This window comes from Poecilia formosa, unplaced genomic scaffold, assembly GCF_000485575.1.
Source record: "Poecilia formosa unplaced genomic scaffold, Poecilia_formosa-5.1.2 Scaffold2, whole genome shotgun sequence".
NCBI classification, from domain to species: domain Eukaryota; kingdom Metazoa; phylum Chordata; class Actinopteri; order Cyprinodontiformes; family Poeciliidae; genus Poecilia; species Poecilia formosa.
In genome coordinates this window covers 2,863,016-2,880,529 of record NW_006799941.1, presented here as the reverse complement: position 1 = coordinate 2,880,529, position 17,514 = coordinate 2,863,016, and the positions used below count along the sequence as shown (strand labels likewise).

At 41.6% G+C, this 17,514-nt stretch overlaps 1 protein-coding gene across 7 annotated transcripts in view; it reads left to right on the top strand.

The window, feature by feature from the left end:
• kcnab2a (potassium voltage-gated channel subfamily A regulatory beta subunit 2a) overlaps positions 1-17,416 on the top strand; it is a 90,293-nt gene extending 72,877 nt beyond the window's left edge. For 5 of the 7 annotated variants that reach the window (XM_007549624.2, XM_007549606.2, XM_007549597.2 and 2 more), the window contains 13 exons: positions 733-776; positions 1,975-2,012; positions 2,274-2,353; positions 7,307-7,351; positions 7,854-7,898; positions 8,549-8,592; positions 8,791-8,877; positions 10,338-10,423; positions 10,532-10,652; positions 11,842-11,936; positions 12,852-12,972; positions 15,414-15,502; positions 16,950-17,039. In XM_007549624.2, coding sequence (XP_007549686.1) covers positions 733-776; positions 1,975-2,012; positions 2,274-2,353; positions 7,307-7,351; positions 7,854-7,898; positions 8,549-8,592; positions 8,791-8,877; positions 10,338-10,423; positions 10,532-10,652; positions 11,842-11,936; positions 12,852-12,972; positions 15,414-15,502; positions 16,950-17,039 — 985 coding nt within the window. Of the gene's footprint in view, positions 1-732; positions 777-1,974; positions 2,013-2,273; positions 2,354-7,306; positions 7,352-7,853; positions 7,899-8,548; positions 8,593-8,790; positions 8,878-10,337; positions 10,424-10,531; positions 10,653-11,841; positions 11,937-12,851; positions 12,973-15,413; positions 16,050-16,949 lie in introns of those variants that run through there. The other 2 variants (XM_007549581.2, XM_007549572.2) reach the window with 2 other exon arrangements.
• The last annotated feature ends 98 nt before the right edge of the window (positions 17,417-17,514 follow it).

Genomic DNA, 17,514 nt, shown 5'->3' with positions numbered 1-17,514 from the left:
TATATATATCAGATGTGGATATAGAGTTTGAGTCCTTTCTAAATCAGTTTAAAAGAGAGTTTGCTTCTGCTCTGTCATAACTCTTAACATCCTGCATGTTAACAGGGAGCAAAATATATCAGAGGGATCTTTAAAGGCTTGGAAGAATCCAAGCTGTGAATGCCACCAGAAGGGTTGGTCCGGGCTTTGATTGGCTCAGATACAGCGGCTTTCAGAAGTTGTTTTGAGCAGTCAAAGTTGCTCATTGCTGAAGGGGATTTTAGTCACAGGGAGGCTGAGGGAAATTTCTCTGGATGTCTTGGTGGGCATGCTTAAGAGCCATTCCCCCTCCCCGTCCCTCTGACTTTCCTTGACATTTCACACAGCGACACACATACACACGTATTGTCAGTGATGAGTCGCACATTGCCTTTTTCCTCATCCATTTGTCAGTGCTGCAGAAGATGCACGCTCATTCCAAATCCATACGGCGTTCTGTTTTTGTTTTGTTTTTGTCTTCTGCGACTGCAAGCCTCAACTGCAATAAAAACCAACGACTGCAGAGGCATATAGGAAAATTTATTTTCTTGCCGTACTTGCTTACCTACAGTATGTACTACCCAGTCACTGTGAAAAAAAAAAAAAAAAAACATTTACTGTGCTCCTTGAAGCTGCCTTTCGAGCACAAAACCTTCACAAATCACTGCCACCTCAGCTGAACATTAATGTAAATTTATTTCTCTGTTTTGACAGAAACCTTGGAAAGTCTGGCCTGCGCGTCTCCTGCCTTGGATTAGGTGAGATCATGACACAATCTGGAAAGCAGCACACATGATGAATTTATGTGCAAAGCAAATAACCTTTCTGCTTTATTTTTACATTACCTTTTAAAAATAAGAAGGCACCACTGCTACTTCAGAAAGTGAATAATTTGCTCAAACTCTGAACATTTTTAGGCTGACATTTTACATTATGTACTATTTTAGCTCATGGCATTGTAATGACAAAGAAATTCCTCAAAAAGTTTATTCATATCAGTAACTCAATTCAAGAATCGAAATGCACATATTATGTAGAATCATTATGCACAGACTTGCGTAAAAACCATCTATATTTGGTGTGATTGTCTCTCAAAGCTAAAAAATAAAAAAAATCCAAAGGGCTTCTCCGAAAATTTACATATTACATAAAACCAATTTGAGAAAAAACAAAAAAGATTTCAAGAGAAATATTAGCATCCATTTGCAAAACACCCTCATTCTCGGTTCTATGAATTACTGTAACATTGAGGCACAAAGCCTGTGGCATTACAGAGGTATTAATGGAGCCCAGGCTGCTAAAAGAAGAAATGTAATTCCTTTGACATTTTGTGTTGTTCACGAATGGCTCAACACAAGAATCGTGACAGTTTCCATGAGCATTAATTATTTATTAGTATCGCAACAGTATCCATAGCGGGAAGCACCGACTCCAGCTGCAACATACTGTGCTAATCTCTTCACATTTAATTCAAGGTTGCATTTTTTTTCCTGCTGCTAATGCAAATTTTTTTGAACAGAAATTTTCTTTCCACTGAATTTTCCTGTAATATCCTTGGCTTACCTCACTGTGTGAACCAGCAGATTTGAACTTCGGTGGCTCTACCTTTCAGATGAAAGGGGCTAGTCGACTGTCTTCTGGTCGACTGTTAAGTCAGCAGAGTTAGGGTTAGACCTTTACTTAGTTAAAACAAAACATTCCTGTATTAAAAATACTAAATAAATAAATGTTTTCAGTATATCTCTCTGTGCATGATGATTGTATATAACAAAACCTGAATTACTGCAACTACTTTAAAAAGTCTTATCGGTTTTATTGCTACTTCGGAAACTTTTTGGGGTTTGAACTTGTTTCTTGTAGAATACGTTCATATGTTTAGAATATATGCCGCCACTTCTTACCTATCCTTTAGTGTGTGTTCATGACGTGGCCCTGCCTCCTTGTCACCCTCTGCAGGAACATGGGTGACATTCGGTGGACAGATAACAGATGAGGTGAGAGCAGATGGATCCGTGAAAGCTTGAGCTTAAAAACATTCACAGTGAAGTTTCCTTTCCCAGAATGCTCAGCAAACCCAGTTTTACCTCCTCCTTACTGTAAATCCGCTGCCGACAGCTAAATAATTCACCTTATCAAATGACACTGTAGCCATCTTTAGTCTTGGGAAGGCAGATGAATAATTAAGAGGCTGTAATGCTGCACATCAGCTCATCGTGGCCCCCCTGTCTGTTTCGTACCCCTTGTTTCATCAACAGATGGCAGAGCAGCTGATGACTCTGGCCTATGAAAACGGCATCAATCTGTTTGACACAGCGGAGGTCTACGCTGCTGGGAAGTGAGTATATATCCTGTATCGCTGTGACGGCAAACATTGCCACGCTTCTAGTTGCTGATAGGTTGTGAATCCTCAAAGTACAGATACTTTACTGGCTCACTGTTCATGCCAGGTGTGAGTCATGAAGTGGTGTGCAGTCATGAAGAAATGATGCACTTAATTTGTGCTGCAGTAATAAAAAGCATGCTTTATCATTGCACGAACACAATCTGTCTCCCTCTCTGCAGTTCATAAATATTCTGTCCGTGCCTCCTGCTAAAAACATGCTCTGATTACAGGTCAGAGCGACGACCGGTTCACACCTAAAATACATCTGGGCTTGCTTCTCAAGTAATCAGTTATGATTAGATGTTCCTGCCAGGCTTTTTAGTTAAACAAACGTGCGCAATATTTTATCATAAAAACAAACCAGGAAAGAAAAAACGAGAACAGGTGCAATTTTGCAAGCTGTAATCATTCCAGAGAAGTAGTTTTTAAACTTTTTAGGATTTAAAAAAAATACTCTGCTTTCACTTCAGTTGGGCTTTGAAAAAAAGATTTTTTTTTTATTTAAGAAAAGTCCGTTGAAGGACAAAATGTTTTTTTTTTTTTTTATGGCAATCAAGAAAGAAAATCAATAAATAAAATTGGAACATTAGGCACTAGTTATCTGACCTTCAAACCTTACTACATTTTTGTCTGCAGTGAAACCCGGCAATTTTACAAAATCTCAACCTTTTTTGGAGGTCTTGGTCTTTTTTTAAAATAATAATGTGACCTGATTGTTAATGTGCAGGTTTTATTTTTACTGCCAGAACGGAAAAAAACAGGGAAAATCCATGAACCTGAGGTGATAAGAACCACTGACTGCACTTTAATTGTTCATAAATTGTCCATATTTGCACTTATCCAGAAATGAAATCATGACATAGCCTTGTATACATAAATACTTTGAACCTGCTTTTGGATTAAAAATCCTAGCTAAATTGCTTACATTAGGGCCTCTGTGCTGGATTATTTTCAAAGCTGGAAATAGATCATTTAAAGCTGGACAAAGCCTGGGTTTTATGATAGAATTGCATTGAATTTTATGTAAAAAGTATTTTCAACTAAATTTTCACCTTGAAAATTTTGTTGAATCACAAACTTCAATCTATTCTTCCAGAATTGTTTGTGTTAAAAAGCAGTGTGTAATTGTGAAGTGTACGGATATTTATAAAGTGAGTAAATGCAGATCTGTGTGTACAACTGTATTCAGCCCTGCGTCAGCATTCGGTGCAGCCGCCGCCGTTTGCTGCAATCACAGCTGCCAGGCGGCGTTTGGTATATTTTTGCTCATTCGTCCTGCACCTCCTTCCACATGTTTGCTGTCCACTATATGGCTTGAGGCAAAAACAACCTGGTGTGACTTTCTTTTAACAGTGATTTTGCCTCTCTCCCATAGCAAGGCCAGATTGGTGCTACAACTGTCCTGTCAAAATGTTACCCCACCTGAGCTGTTCATCTCTGCAGCTTTTCCAGACGTACCATGAGCCTTTTGGTTTCATCTCCGGTACATTTTCACCTGGTTTAGGAGAACAGCCAAGCCAGTCATTGTGTTGGTGTCAAAGGACAAGTACAGGTTTATGTGAAGTAATCTGGCCTTATGTATGTCAGCAGCATGTAAAGCTCCAGCCAATAGGATGTCGGCGCACCCTTAATGACCCGTCTTCATGCATTCAAGGCTGGATGCTCAACTCAACTCATCTCTCTTCTGTTATGTTCAGTTTTTTTTTTTTTTTTTCACTCAGGCGGCAGAAATTCCCAAAAAGTGCAGCTCGTGTAAATCACATGGTTAAAAACTTTACCATCATCGGAGAGATTAAAAATTCTAACAAGCAAAAAGACTCTGAACATATTTAATAAAACATAACTGCTCTATTTCTGTCACATTATGTTTGTTTTTCTGATGTTTTATTGCATCTTAATTATTTAGTTCACCCTCTCCTTGAATATTGAGTTAGCAGTTAGCGCCACTAACTGCTTTTCTTACCAGCTTTGAAATATTTTCAAATATTTTTTGGGTTAAATACACTTGTTTATTCTCCAGAACCCACTAATGGGTCTCTATTTTTTTGTATGAAATAAAAGTAATTCTGGGTTTAGAAGACGAGCAGTGATGATATTTTGACCCCTCTTGCCTCTCTCTGCCTCAGGTCTGATGTGTTTTGAATTCCATTATGGATTAATTTGGCTTTGTAGTGACTCGGAGGCTTTGAAATAATCTAAGGGATTATCCTTGGCAAACAGCACATCTGATTAACTGCAACATGTCCGTTTTTAATCCCCTGAGAATATTTGTTGCGATCTGCTCTGTTTTTGAAAGATGCATCAGCAGAATATTTAGGATTAGAAATAAGGACAACCACTGAAACATCAATCCCTTTTTTTCCCTAAGTCCTTTGCGGCTGATGCACGTCACCTCTCCGTGTTGTTTTTTTATGTCAGAACCAGGAAAACGAGCACAAAGCTGATCTTTGACACAGCCGCAGTCCCTCCTCTGTCTTTGATCTGTAAAACAACCTGCAGTTTAAACACGGAGACAAATCTGGCATGTGAGAGCGTTTGTGTGACAGCAGCTCAGTATTTGTTGCACAGGTGTTAATCCTGGCAGCACCGAGGAGCTTACATGACGCACACATACACACGCACGCTAAAGAGTTGAACACACTTTGCACATGAGTGTGGAAAAGGCTTTCACGTGAAGCCGGAGGATGAGTTGGCTGCAGAGTCAGCTGCTTTAATGTTGATACTGTACTGTAGCATGTGCAGACTAGCTTGACATTAGGCTGCTTATTGTAGCTTTAGAAAACAAAAATCACATCACATAGACATATGCAGTGTCGATGTGTGTATGTGTGTGTGTATATATATATATATATATATATATATATATATATATATATATATATATATATATATTTTATTATTATTATTTTTATTTATTTATTTATTTTTTACATTTTATCACTTTAAAACCACAATTTGGAATGAATTTGTTTATGATAAAGCTGGAAAGTTGGATGAGTTCTTGTATTTATTTGTTTATTGCTATAACTGACTAGCTTCTCTGTACTAATGCAAAGGCCCCTCTTTTTCAGAAGAAGAGGAAAAAAAGATAAACATGTGCAACTAAACATTATTGCTGCAGTTATCAGCAGACACACACATGGTCTGACTATTTAAAAGTCTGAAAGAAATGTTCAGAGCAGCGTTCTCTTTTATGGCTTCTTTCCTGCTGAATGCACCGAAGATGGCTGACGTGCAAAACGGGTGACGAGTCGGCTGCACAATTATGGGGAAATCTCAAAGCAATACAGTCTTATTCATCCATGAAACACGCAGCATTATATCATGGCTCCCTCTATCAGTCACAGCATCGGTTCTGCAGCATAAAAAAAAACTAATTAACGGCCGGTTGTAGAAAGCCAGCATGCTCAAGGCAAAACTGCACCTTATGTTTGGGCGCTCAAATCACTCACTTTACACCAGGGCAACCCTCCAGGTACGCGTGGGAGACACGCACTGTTACTGTAAGCTCACACAGGCAGGATTTATTTTTTTCTGAAAATATTGTGGCTCCAGCAGGCTGGATGTGAAGCAGCAGCACAGCTAAAGCAGAGGTCGGGTTGATGATGTTTGGATGCGCCGGGAGAATCCGGCATAACCACTGGAGCAGGCAGGAGAATGTTTTAAATGTTTTATATCTTAAATAAGTAATCAACAAACAAGTAATTGTTTGAATAATAAAAAAGCACTCACGCACGGGAGCGATAGAAAGAAACCAACTCAGACAAACAAAAGAGAAGCAGAGTTCAACTTACAATGTTTGTTACAATGTTGACTAAGAAAGCCACATCTATTTAGAATGTCTCGTTTTTATCCTGCCATGCTATTGTTACGATTTAAATGTTCGTTTCAAAGTATCTGGGAAGTTTAAAGCATAAACATCTCCACATGGGTAAAATCCGTTAAGTAGCATCAATAAAATCAGCTGCTTCATAGAAGTAGAACAATAAACCCTGGGCTGGGTAATTAGACCCCAAACACAGAATACTGATGAACAGAGTAACTAACGCCTGACATGCATATTGACATGTGGTCAGGAAGGAAGGCGGGATCGAACCCACAACTTTCTGATTACTTTTATTGGAGCCACAGCCGCTCCGATAAGAAGCAGATATAATCCAGCTCTGAGGCAGTTTTCATTCACATGTAGTCACTGTTTTGCAGGACGCTGATCACTTTTAACTCCTCTGTTGCTCTTTACCTTCTGTGCTATAACTGGAGAAGCAGGGATCATAGTATTCTGGCCCATTTGTGCAACATTTAAAAAAAAAAAAAAAACGTGCAAAAATGCAGGTTTCTGTCTGTATGTATCCATCGTCATGAAACAAAACTGATCAAACCCGGTGCTGATCTCATTTTTTGTGTTGAAGCTCGTCTAAACTTTTGCCTTGACCGCCTGTCAGAGCGTCTCTCTGCTCTGGGTGTTTGACGCTAACAGATACTGGTCACTGCTTCCAACCTCCGTTGTCTCTGTTCACCTCGGTGTCCAAAAGTCTTTTTGTATCAAACGGAGCAGCCAGGTGGGGTCTCATTGTTTGTCAGAGCGAGAGGACCGCAGAGACATCCCAGAGAGCGCTCTCTGCCCGGCCCTAATGAGCCCCATGTTGATCATAATGTGGTTCATTAGCACCCCTTCAGCTGCTAATGAGCCACGTAGCGGTGGCTCCGACCCCGCCGACTCTGACCTGCCTGCTGATTCGCACCATCAAATCCTAAACAGGTGTTCCTTAGAACCAACGCCTCCCCTCTTATTGTGTGCACTCAGAGCCAGACTGCTTCCTTTTTAATCCAGAAATCCAACCTTAACACTCCCATCATCGCAGCACTATCTTTCATCTAATCTGCTTGTCTCCGTCCGCTTCGCAGGGCAGAGGTGGTTCTCGGGAACATCATAAAGAAGAAAGGATGGAGGTACGAGGCACACCTTTAATCGACTCTGGTGTTTGTTTGTTTTTTTTTTTTATTTCTGCCGCAGCCCGCCGGCATATCTTGTATCATCTCTTTTCTCTAACATAATAGGAGGTTGTGTAATGTGTGTGTTGTGATCCGGAACAGCAAGGTCTCAGTCCACAAAACACAAGATTAACACGGGCCTTGACTCGAGTGTTCCTTCTCAATGAGGCTGAATAATGGATTAACTTCTTGTCGATCTGGGATTAGCGTTTGTAGGTTGAGTGAGATGGAGGTCTACTCCTGCACACGTCTGTGCAACAAATAATAGTAATAAAGTACGGACGCATTATTCTCCTAAGGATGTGTCTAAGCCATCTATTATAGTGTGTGCTGCAATATCAGACCTGTGTCTTGTGTGGGTTAAACACATTCCTCCTCTGTGTTAGTTATCGTCTTTCTGTTCTCAGCGAGTCGGTGTGGCAGCTGTTCTAACAGATGTGCTGTCATTCTCCATCTTTAGACGCTCCAGTCTGGTGATAACAACGAAGATCTTCTGGGGCGGAAAGTAAGTTTTTATCTGGATGCCGAGTGAAAAACTATCTCCCTGTGTAATTTCTCCTGACTCACCCGGTGCCGGTAATGGGATCATGTGTCATCTGTTGTCAGGTTCTTTTCAGTAAAGCTGAAAACGTCTCTCATATTTCACAAAGGATCAAATGATGTCCTGTCAGCACCAGGAGATTCTCGCTGTACGATAATGTCAGGAAAAACGAGAACGATCTGATTGGCTTTATTTAAAACATAAAGAAAATAATAGAATACTGAATCTTGATTCATTGCAGTTGCAAAAATATCTGACAAAATTTGATTTGTTGAATGTCACTGAAAAGTATATTGATTTAAGTAAGTCAATTTAAAAAAGGAAACTCAAAGATATTTATTACACCCAGTGATATATTGAGTTTCTAAGAAAAATAGTGTGTTGCCTAATATTTTTTTAAAAAGTATGCACAGAATACTTCACATTTTTCTCCATTTTGCTCCCTATGAGTTAACACAAGCTTAACTAGCGCATGTTCACTGGTTGATTATTTCTTCTAAACGTCTCAGGAGTTGAACCGGCAGCTTTTTTGGGTTAACCAGCAGGCAGCAAGTGGCAGAAACGCCCAATAACTTTTAATAATCCAAAGTTTTTCTTCTCGTGTTTTTTTGCAGAGCCGAGACTGAAAGAGGTTTATCTCGAAAACACATTATAGAAGGTAAGCATCGTTGCAGCGTGTCACCGGATTAAAAATGATGAATAACTTCCTAATTAGCAGCTTCAGGTTGAGGGAATCAAAGCTGCATTTGGAACAATAACCGAGTTAAGCTGAGAATATCCTCCCTGTTATTGCTCATGCACTTGAACATTGTAGATGTGGGAGCAGACAGAGACTTACTGTGGGGTTTATTTTCAGGTTTAAAAGCTTCTTTAGAAAGACTGCAGCTAGACTACGTGGATGTGGTTTTCGCCAACAGACCCGACCCCAACACACCTATGGAAGGTAATTCTGTTTGTCTCGTTGGATTTATAACTTTATTTTGGGTTTTCTTTTCCGTTTTTTATATTACACACACACACACACATATATATATATATATATATAGGTATTAAAAACAGCCTCCTGTTCGTCTCTATGACTACTGCAGTGTGAGGACTTGGATGTACAATCCTCCTGTAACTGAAACGTCTATTTTTAAACGCCTCCTGTGGTCCGGGTGCTTCCACCTCCACAGTCGGAATGATGATAGATGCTGATGCTGGAGACCTTTAAATGGCAGAGTTGCTAACTGTGTGTGGGCTCAGCTGGACGCCCAGCGTCCATCTGCTGCAGCGGTAGCAGTTCCTCCCAGGGTTAAAGTTGAGCCTGAGGTCATCTTTCTGCCTTCGGCTTGATGCTTCGCTGTGTCTGGGATCTTCTTTCTCTGTCTTATTTCTGAAAAATAGTTTTACTTTTTAAAATATTTATTTATTTTTGTTGCCCATCTGCCTTGCGACGACTTCTTCATATGGATAGCTTCAAGGTTACTCATGAGTTTACAGTGGGTAAACCATCTGGTGTACTTTTATTTTGGCAGTAGCTGAGCGGGTAAGCAGGGTGAAAAAGGAGGTTTTAACGGCTCCTCTTTCACCTCAGAAAAACGTTCCTAAGCCTAAGGATGATAAAAAGGGCCGATTTCTCAGGAGCAGGGCATCCGTAAACTTAATAGATGAATGCGGGATTACTGAGGGGTTGATGCAATCTTTTTTTCTTTTTTTTATTACACTCCTGCGCTTGTGCTCTTGTCTGGGAAGCCCGATTGTTATCTAACCCGTTTCATGTTTTGCTCTGCAGCCTCACACACAAAACAAACTGTCACCCCAGCCAACGAAGAGACGGAAATTAGAGCCGGGCGAAGGGAGATTTCATTTGGCACGCGTCAGCTCCTACTCCAAGCGGAAATTCCGACCTTTAAATAAAATATAGTAATGCAGGGACACAATGCGTCGAGATAAATTTCTTTAATATTCACCGTGCACGTTAAAGGGAGGCGTATTTTTAACCCTCCGTGCTTAAAATACGCCAGCTTCCATCCTGTGTGTCAGCCCACTTTGTGCACGATTAAAAATCTGAACTGGTGAACGTATGGCTGTCATCTCCTATTCATGTCACTTGGCTCCCGTTTCATGTTGCACGCTTCAAATTTAAAGCAGATCCTTGTAAATATTAACGTGAACGTCATTCCAGTCTTGTCTTGTTAAGAACAGATGTCACGCTCATCAGGATTCTCCGGCTTCTAATTAACATAATCAGCTTCTCCACCTCCCTCCTGAATTGTCTGGGATATTTGGATTGCAAATGATAACAAACGTGTGCGTTTTTTTTTGTGTTTGTTTTTTTAAGATTAAAAGTCAAGGATGTTTACGTTGCATCGTGGAGCACAACATGGGGAGCTCATGGTGTTTGTGTACGTGTCTCTGCAGAAACTGTAAGAGCAATGACCCATGTGATAAACCAAGGTATGGCCATGTACTGGGGAACATCCCGCTGGAGCCCAATGGAGATAATGGTGAGAACACAGAAAAACAGATCAACACGAAGGAGAATTATGCATCACGTCATTTTCCTCATTTTATTACCTCGGTATGATTTGGTCTATTTGTTGTTTTCCCTTTAGGAGGCGTACTCCGTGGCGCGGCAGTTTAACCAGATTCCTCCTATATGCGAGCAGGCAGAGTACCACATGTTCCAGAGGGAGAAAGTGGAGGTGCAGCTGCCTGAGCTTTTCCATAAGATAGGTGAGCGCTGACGCATTTCTCGCTCTAGATGAAGTATTGATTTTTTATTTTTTTTGCAATGGTAAATTGGGTGCATGTATTGTCTATTTATTATCATTTGCTTCATATTGAACACATGCAGTTGTTTCCACTATCTTCCACTCAGTTCAGCCTGAGCAGATACGAGTAGAACAGGTTCAAAGATGTAATGTAAGAATAATTACAGCTGGTTTCAGTTTTTGTTCTGAAACCAGAATGCGACTTTTTTAAGTCTTAAACTAAAATAACTAATTAAAAATCATGTTGATCACACAATTTAGATTTTTATACAAAAACAGCTTAGCCTTTCTGGTGATGCATTTATGTGTCGTACTGTGGTGAATTTGTTATGAAATGATACTGGGAAGTTATTTGTCCTTCCTTTTCTCTGAAGCAAAAGCCAATAGTGTGATGCATTTGTACATCTGACTGACAGAACGCAGTGAAAGGCTGGAGAAGGGGGAGAAATGTTCGTCTTTATGTTCATAGAAATAAAGATGCAGCCTCACAGGCCTTGACAGTTTTATAAAAGATCTCTGCAAAGGGAGAAATCACACAGAACATGGAAAGTGCGAACTTTCTCATTTTCTTTTACAGGAATTACACCATATGTATATAGTGGCACAAACGTTTACCCCTCCCTCTCTCAATAATCTGGTAGCAAATCGCAAACCTTTACGTCTCAAATGATTCAGCACAGTGTCGCACGGGAGAGCAGCATCCTACCGACTTTCCAACACTGAAGAGACTCTGCTGGCCAACTGCAGCGTCACCATTTGGATGGGGGATGGAGGCGAAAGCAGGATGAGCTGTGTGAAGACAACGAAGCAACATTGTCCATCGCCCCGTTAGACAAGGAAAACACATGACCCTAGAAAAAGTTTAAAAAATGTCAGACTTTTAAAAAATATTGCTGTACCTTGAGACTCTCTAAAGCCAACACACATTACTGAGATACAAGCTTTGAAGTTCAGCTACTGCAGAGGTGTCGCATTTGTTTTCATATCAGGCCACAGCACGTTTACGGATGTTCTCAAAGTTCCAGTTGTGGCAGAATGTGTTGTTGCAATTTTTTCTGTGTTTGATTTGTACTTCTTAAAGTACAATTTTGAACGTCTTCTCACATTGATGTAATTTGGTCCTATACAAATGAGATCTGCTCCTGTTTTAGGTGTGGGCGCCATGACTTGGTCTCCGCTGGCCTGTGGGATCATCTCAGGGAAATACGACGGCAGGGTGCCTCCGTACTCTCGGGCGTCTCTGAAGGTAGACCCGGCACCTCTCCGTTCGTCTGTGCCCACTCTCACTGCTCTGTGTCGCCCCTCCCCCACTGGTTGCGGCTCGTTTGTTTCATTGTGCCTCTGTCTCTTTCAGGTTCTGTAGCTCTGCATACTGTGTGCCTGTGTGTGTGTGTGTGTGTGTGTGTGTGTGTTTTCAGTGCCGTGTTCTCGCCATGCACCTCTACGGCGCCGTCTGTCAGCGAGCCGACTCCGGCCCAGTTCATTTAAATGCACATGATATATATGACATATTCACGTTGAAAATAGCTTTAATCTGACTCTAACAACACCTGAATGAGTTCTTTTTTTTTTTTTTAAAGCAGAAGACGCGTTTTTCTCTAACGTTTTTTTTTTTAAAGTAGTTTTTATGAGGGGAGAAGTCAGGATTTTTCCCCATCAGTGAAATGAGCATTCAGGAAAAACCGTTTGTACTAGCCCCTGATCTTTCACACTGTTGTGTCCCTCTGTGGTGAAGTGGCATGTTTTGTGTGTTGTGGATTGTGTAGCACACAGTGGTTCATGAAGCAGACCCTTTGTGTTGGTGTTGTGCAGTTCCTGCTTCCTGTTTGGCTCAGTGTTGCCTGTAGATGTTGTGTGTCTCTGGCTCGCTGTGTGACCGGTAGCATCCCTTGTTTTGAGACGTTTTGCACCTCAGCTAAGTGGAGCTGTTTCATACTATTAGTACAATAATCAGGACAGGATTTCCATAGCTTTGTGATGATCTAAAAAAAAAACAAAACAAAAAAAAAAAACAAGCAGAATGTGAGCAGGAGCAGCTTTTCTTCCCCCGGCTGAGGCTCTGACAGCTGAAGACAGAGTCACGTGTTTAAAAACGGGCCCTGCTGACACGACGATGTGAGCGGGGCCGTGTTTTTGAGCAGGTGTGCTATGTTTTCAACAGGGCTACCAGTGGTTGAAGGACAAGATCTTGAGCGAGGAGGGCCGGCGTCAGCAGGCGAAGTTGAAAGAGCTGCAGGCAATCGCGGAGCGGCTGGGCTGCACACTGCCCCAACTCGCAATCGGTACGCAGATACACTCTGCCGCTCTCTCTCTTTCTGTCTGTCTGTCCGTCCCTCGGCCTCGGACGGGCCCGGGGTCAGCGGCGCTCTCGCAGCTGTCTGAGTTCTCTGTCGTGTTGTCACGTGTGTGTCTGTCTCGGTGTGAAAGCCTCGCAGCGTAGGATCTTGAATGCGAGGGACGTAAACACACAGTAAACATGCCTCTGACTCATTCCTTTAATAAGAGCGGAGACGCCGTGAGTGTCGACACATGGCATGCAAACACATGGAGTAATCTGAGGTTGTCTCATGCATTTAACAGCTTCGAGTCTCTGCATCAAAACAGGATCCCTGGAATTAATCCGCAGGTGACAGATATCTAGTCGCTGCTGGCAGCAGAGCCAGAAACCCCACCGTCAAACGTTAGCTATGAGGTGAATAAATCCGAGACTCAGTCTGCAATCTCAGATTAGATCGCTGCCGTTTCTTCACCCTCACTGTAAAATACTGTCATAAATCAAGTTTCACGCCCCATTAGTCGACAGCCAATTCCCATAACTCCTTTCTGGGCTTCTGAAGGCAGCACAGCAGATTTATGCGTACTGTGGAGTCCTTTTCACTCCAGCGTTGAATTAAAACTGTGATTGATACCATTCTGCCTTTAGCTTGAGGCTGTGTTGGCGAAGCAGGTGTTAAATTCAGGATTTAGAGAGTGAATGTGACAAGTGGATGAAGTTAAGCTAAGTTGTTGGTCTTTTCCCTGCCGCCAGGCATCGTGCACTCGTGACAAATCCAGAGGAAAAAGCTTCAACTGTTCCCGTTTTCTGGGTTGTATTTCCAGTTTGGCGGAGGAATTGTGTTGAATCGTAATCCCACTATTTTTACAGCAACATTTTGCCTCCCTTTGTGCTGTAATCTGCTTACAACTACAGCTTCCTGAATTGCAGAAGCATTCAGTTGTATTGCATAATACAGCTACCAATTATAACAGCACACCAAGCAGGAGTGTGGTATTTTTGTGTCGATTTGTTCAGAATGATCGCAGAATGTCAGGTTTCCTGCTTGTTCTCAGCAGCGTTCGCTGATGAAATCCTCAAAAAAATGCTTTGCACAACCTTGCTTTTAGATAGGTTTGCAGTTTTTCTTTTCTGCTGAAGTATAAATGTAGCCGTTTCTTTAAAGCAGAGACGCACAACCTTAGATACAAATGAAAAAGCAAATATATAAAAAAGAGAAGATCTAGTTTTACTCCAGATGAACCTCCTGTGTCATGTTTAGTGTCGCGTTAATGTTTTTGTGTACAGCATCCAACTTTAAAGACCCACAAATCACACAAACTGTCATAAATACCAATTTAAAGATGCACACCATAAATTCTAGCTCAGCAAATAGGACTGTCTTCATGCCACATTGCACCACCGCATAAAGAAAAAACCATCTCCCAAATGTAAATGTTCTTCAGAGTCTTAAAGATGTGTGAGAGTTCCCAGGCCGATTGAGCTCTTTCAACATTTCTGTGGTGGGATTGTTGTGGTTCGCTGTTTCAACGGCAACATATCTGGGTCCTGGAGGAGCCTGGTGGCAGCAGCTAATCCACAGTATGTGGCCTGAGTCCGTGCGACTGCGGCCTTGCTAGCCTGTCGCCAAGGCTGCGACCTCATCATGCCCAATATTAGGCTGGCAGCACTTTTTACTAAGGTAATGAAACTCTCTTGGCGAGGACAGGCAGGAGGCAGAGAAAAGGGAAGAAAAAGTTGTTCCCCTCATGATGTGATATTACATTGCGGTGCAAATCATTCAAAACAAATTCTGGCTCCAGAGGCTCTGTGTGATGAACTCGCAGTGATCAGCAAAAGATCTGCAAATGTTTTATGAGTGATTTGCTCTCGCGTCAACACGACCTGAGAAACATGCAGAGCGCTGCTCTGGATCAATACTGAAACTGATTGTGGAGGTGCAGAAACCTCACAAACGTATGTAGGCAGTTTCTGCAGGTTATTAAGTGCAGATGTGATATCGGTAGTGTCGTCTTAAGGTGGCAGGTTATTACAGCTTGATTACTTTTTCAATCAGGACCATGCTTTTCCCAGGTTTGGGTAATTTATTTAGTGTTATTGAGACTCGACGACGCCTCTGTGTCATTCGCTACACAACACACGTATCCAAGTCGCTCTGAGTGACTCTGCAGGACAGAGAACCGAGGTATGAGATACTCTTTTATGTACAATCAAGGAAAATGAAGAAAGTTAATGTACATCTATTTAAAACTGTGTGTGATTTAATGTTTTACCCAGTTTTGCTGTAGATCAATTATAGATTCACTATGTGAAATGGTGTCATGTTGTGCAGCATATGTTTGTGTGTGTGTGTGTGTGTGTGTGAGTCATGGATGTGGCCCTGCGTGTGTGTGTGTGTGTGTGTGTGAGGTGGTGGGGACGTCATCAGTGTTTGCTGGTCTCCTGCAGCGTGGTGCCTACGGAACGAGGGGGTGAGCTCTGTCCTTTTAGGGGCGTCCAACACCGACCAGCTGATGGAGAACATAGGAGCGATCCAGGTGAGGCCGCTGAACCTTCCTCTTTGTTTTCCCCTCTTTTCTGTTCCTGCGGAGCGCATTAAAAGTTTCCCCTCTTCAAAAGAATGGGACGGGGAGGCCATCTAATCGGATTCGTATTCGTGCCTTCCGGCGCGGAGCGGCAGCTCTTCCGCTCCCGAGTGCAGCTTGTCCTCCTGGGCAGCTCACCGCTGCACGCTCTCTTGCTTTACTGTACCGCGTTAATAAGGTCAGCCCAGTATCATTTGCCGAGGGGATTGGAGACTAGCTCACGGCCACTTCTTTCTCTGCTGATAAGGCTCGCTCTTTTAATGGGGTTCGCATACTGGTGGGGGCTTTGGGTTCTCACTTCACATTATTCCTGGCCCACAGTGAAGAGCATCGCCCCTCCCCCCCACACACACCGTCTCCTCCAGTTTGATGCTTTGCCTTCACTCCTGACTGTGTTTACGCTTGTGCACACTAAATCCGCTCCCACTGTGTGCATTTGATATTTCGGCTTCAAAATGTTACCCTCACATTTCCCGAGGGGTTTGCAGTTTTCTTCTTGCCAGACCTTTTTATCCGAGACCCTGAATTAGAACACAGTCTCACATGTAAATTAGTTTTCCTTTAAGAAGTCCAGAGAAATATAGTTTCCACTTAATTTCTACACTTTCAATGTATTATGTTCATAGTTTTAACGATTGTTTTAGTAATTATCAGTTACGCCAACGATTAATCGGATAAGAACACTGGCACTTTCTGCAGATTTTTCCTTTAACTGTTTCAGCCTTTTTTATGCAATGTCACAATACGTTAAAAGACAAATAAATAATTCAATTACCTTTTTAAGTAAGAAAAGGATTTTATTTCCTAAAATGCAATAACATTCCTTTAGCGTACACTTGATCGTTTGTTGCAATCAAGTATGGATATGCAGCTAAAAAACTACTTCTAAAATGACTATAAAATATTTACAAAGATTTTCTTTAATCTTAAATGCAAAATGTATATATTTGTAGGGCAGTTTTGGTGTAATATTGGTCTCATTATGCTTTTCCTTCAGCAAACAGCCCGTTTTATGTCTGTATACCCCAGTTAATTAATTGAATTGCAAGAAGCTTTTTAGATGGAAACTTTATTTCCCAAGACAAACCTGGACTTTATTCAGTTTGCTAATTAAAAGAGATTTCTGTATCTGGCAGGTTGAATCTCAATTTGGTCTCTCAGTTGGATGTGCCTGGAAAACCTCTAATATTCTGCGTAATGATCTTATGTCTTCCTATGTGCTACTGTTTAAAGAGGAATCTGCCAAATCAGTATTAACAGGTCAGAAATCTGACATAAAACTCGGTAAATGTTTTACAGCACAAATAATAAGCAGATCTGGTAAAATAAGTTGCTTTTTTTTTCTCCGTTTTTGTAACAGCGGCTATGAATTCAGCGTCATGTTTGTGTGTGTTCACAGGTTCTTCCAAAGTTGTCGTCGTCCATCACCCACGAGGTGGACAGCATCCTGGGGAACAAGCCGTACAGTAAAAAGGACTACCGCTCCTAACGGGCCCGACGGCCCCGCCCGGCAGGGCTGCACCCGGCCTGCAGCCGCAGCGCCCCACCTTTGCCTGATCCTCTGTTTGCTTGAGCTTTTACTGAGTGAGACCCTGGCGCATGAGTCTGGCCTCACCACGGCCACGCAGGGCACCTCATTTAGAGTTACAGAGATGAGAAAAAGTGGGAATAGATCGAGTCACCTCTACGGAACGGGACGGGATTAATGGAGAAAAACAGAACAGTAAGAGAGGTTAGGAATATGCGCTCATAAGTAAATCAGTTATACATCCTATTCAGCTGAACGTACTTTAAAATCATAGAGAAAATTAAGGAAAAACATCTTTTTAAAAAAAATTAAATAAATAAGCACACGCTTGCTTGGCAGCCAGATTTTTTTTTTTAATTTTTTTCTAAAACTGAATGCAACTAAAATATATATATATATATATATATATATATATATATATACACACACATATATA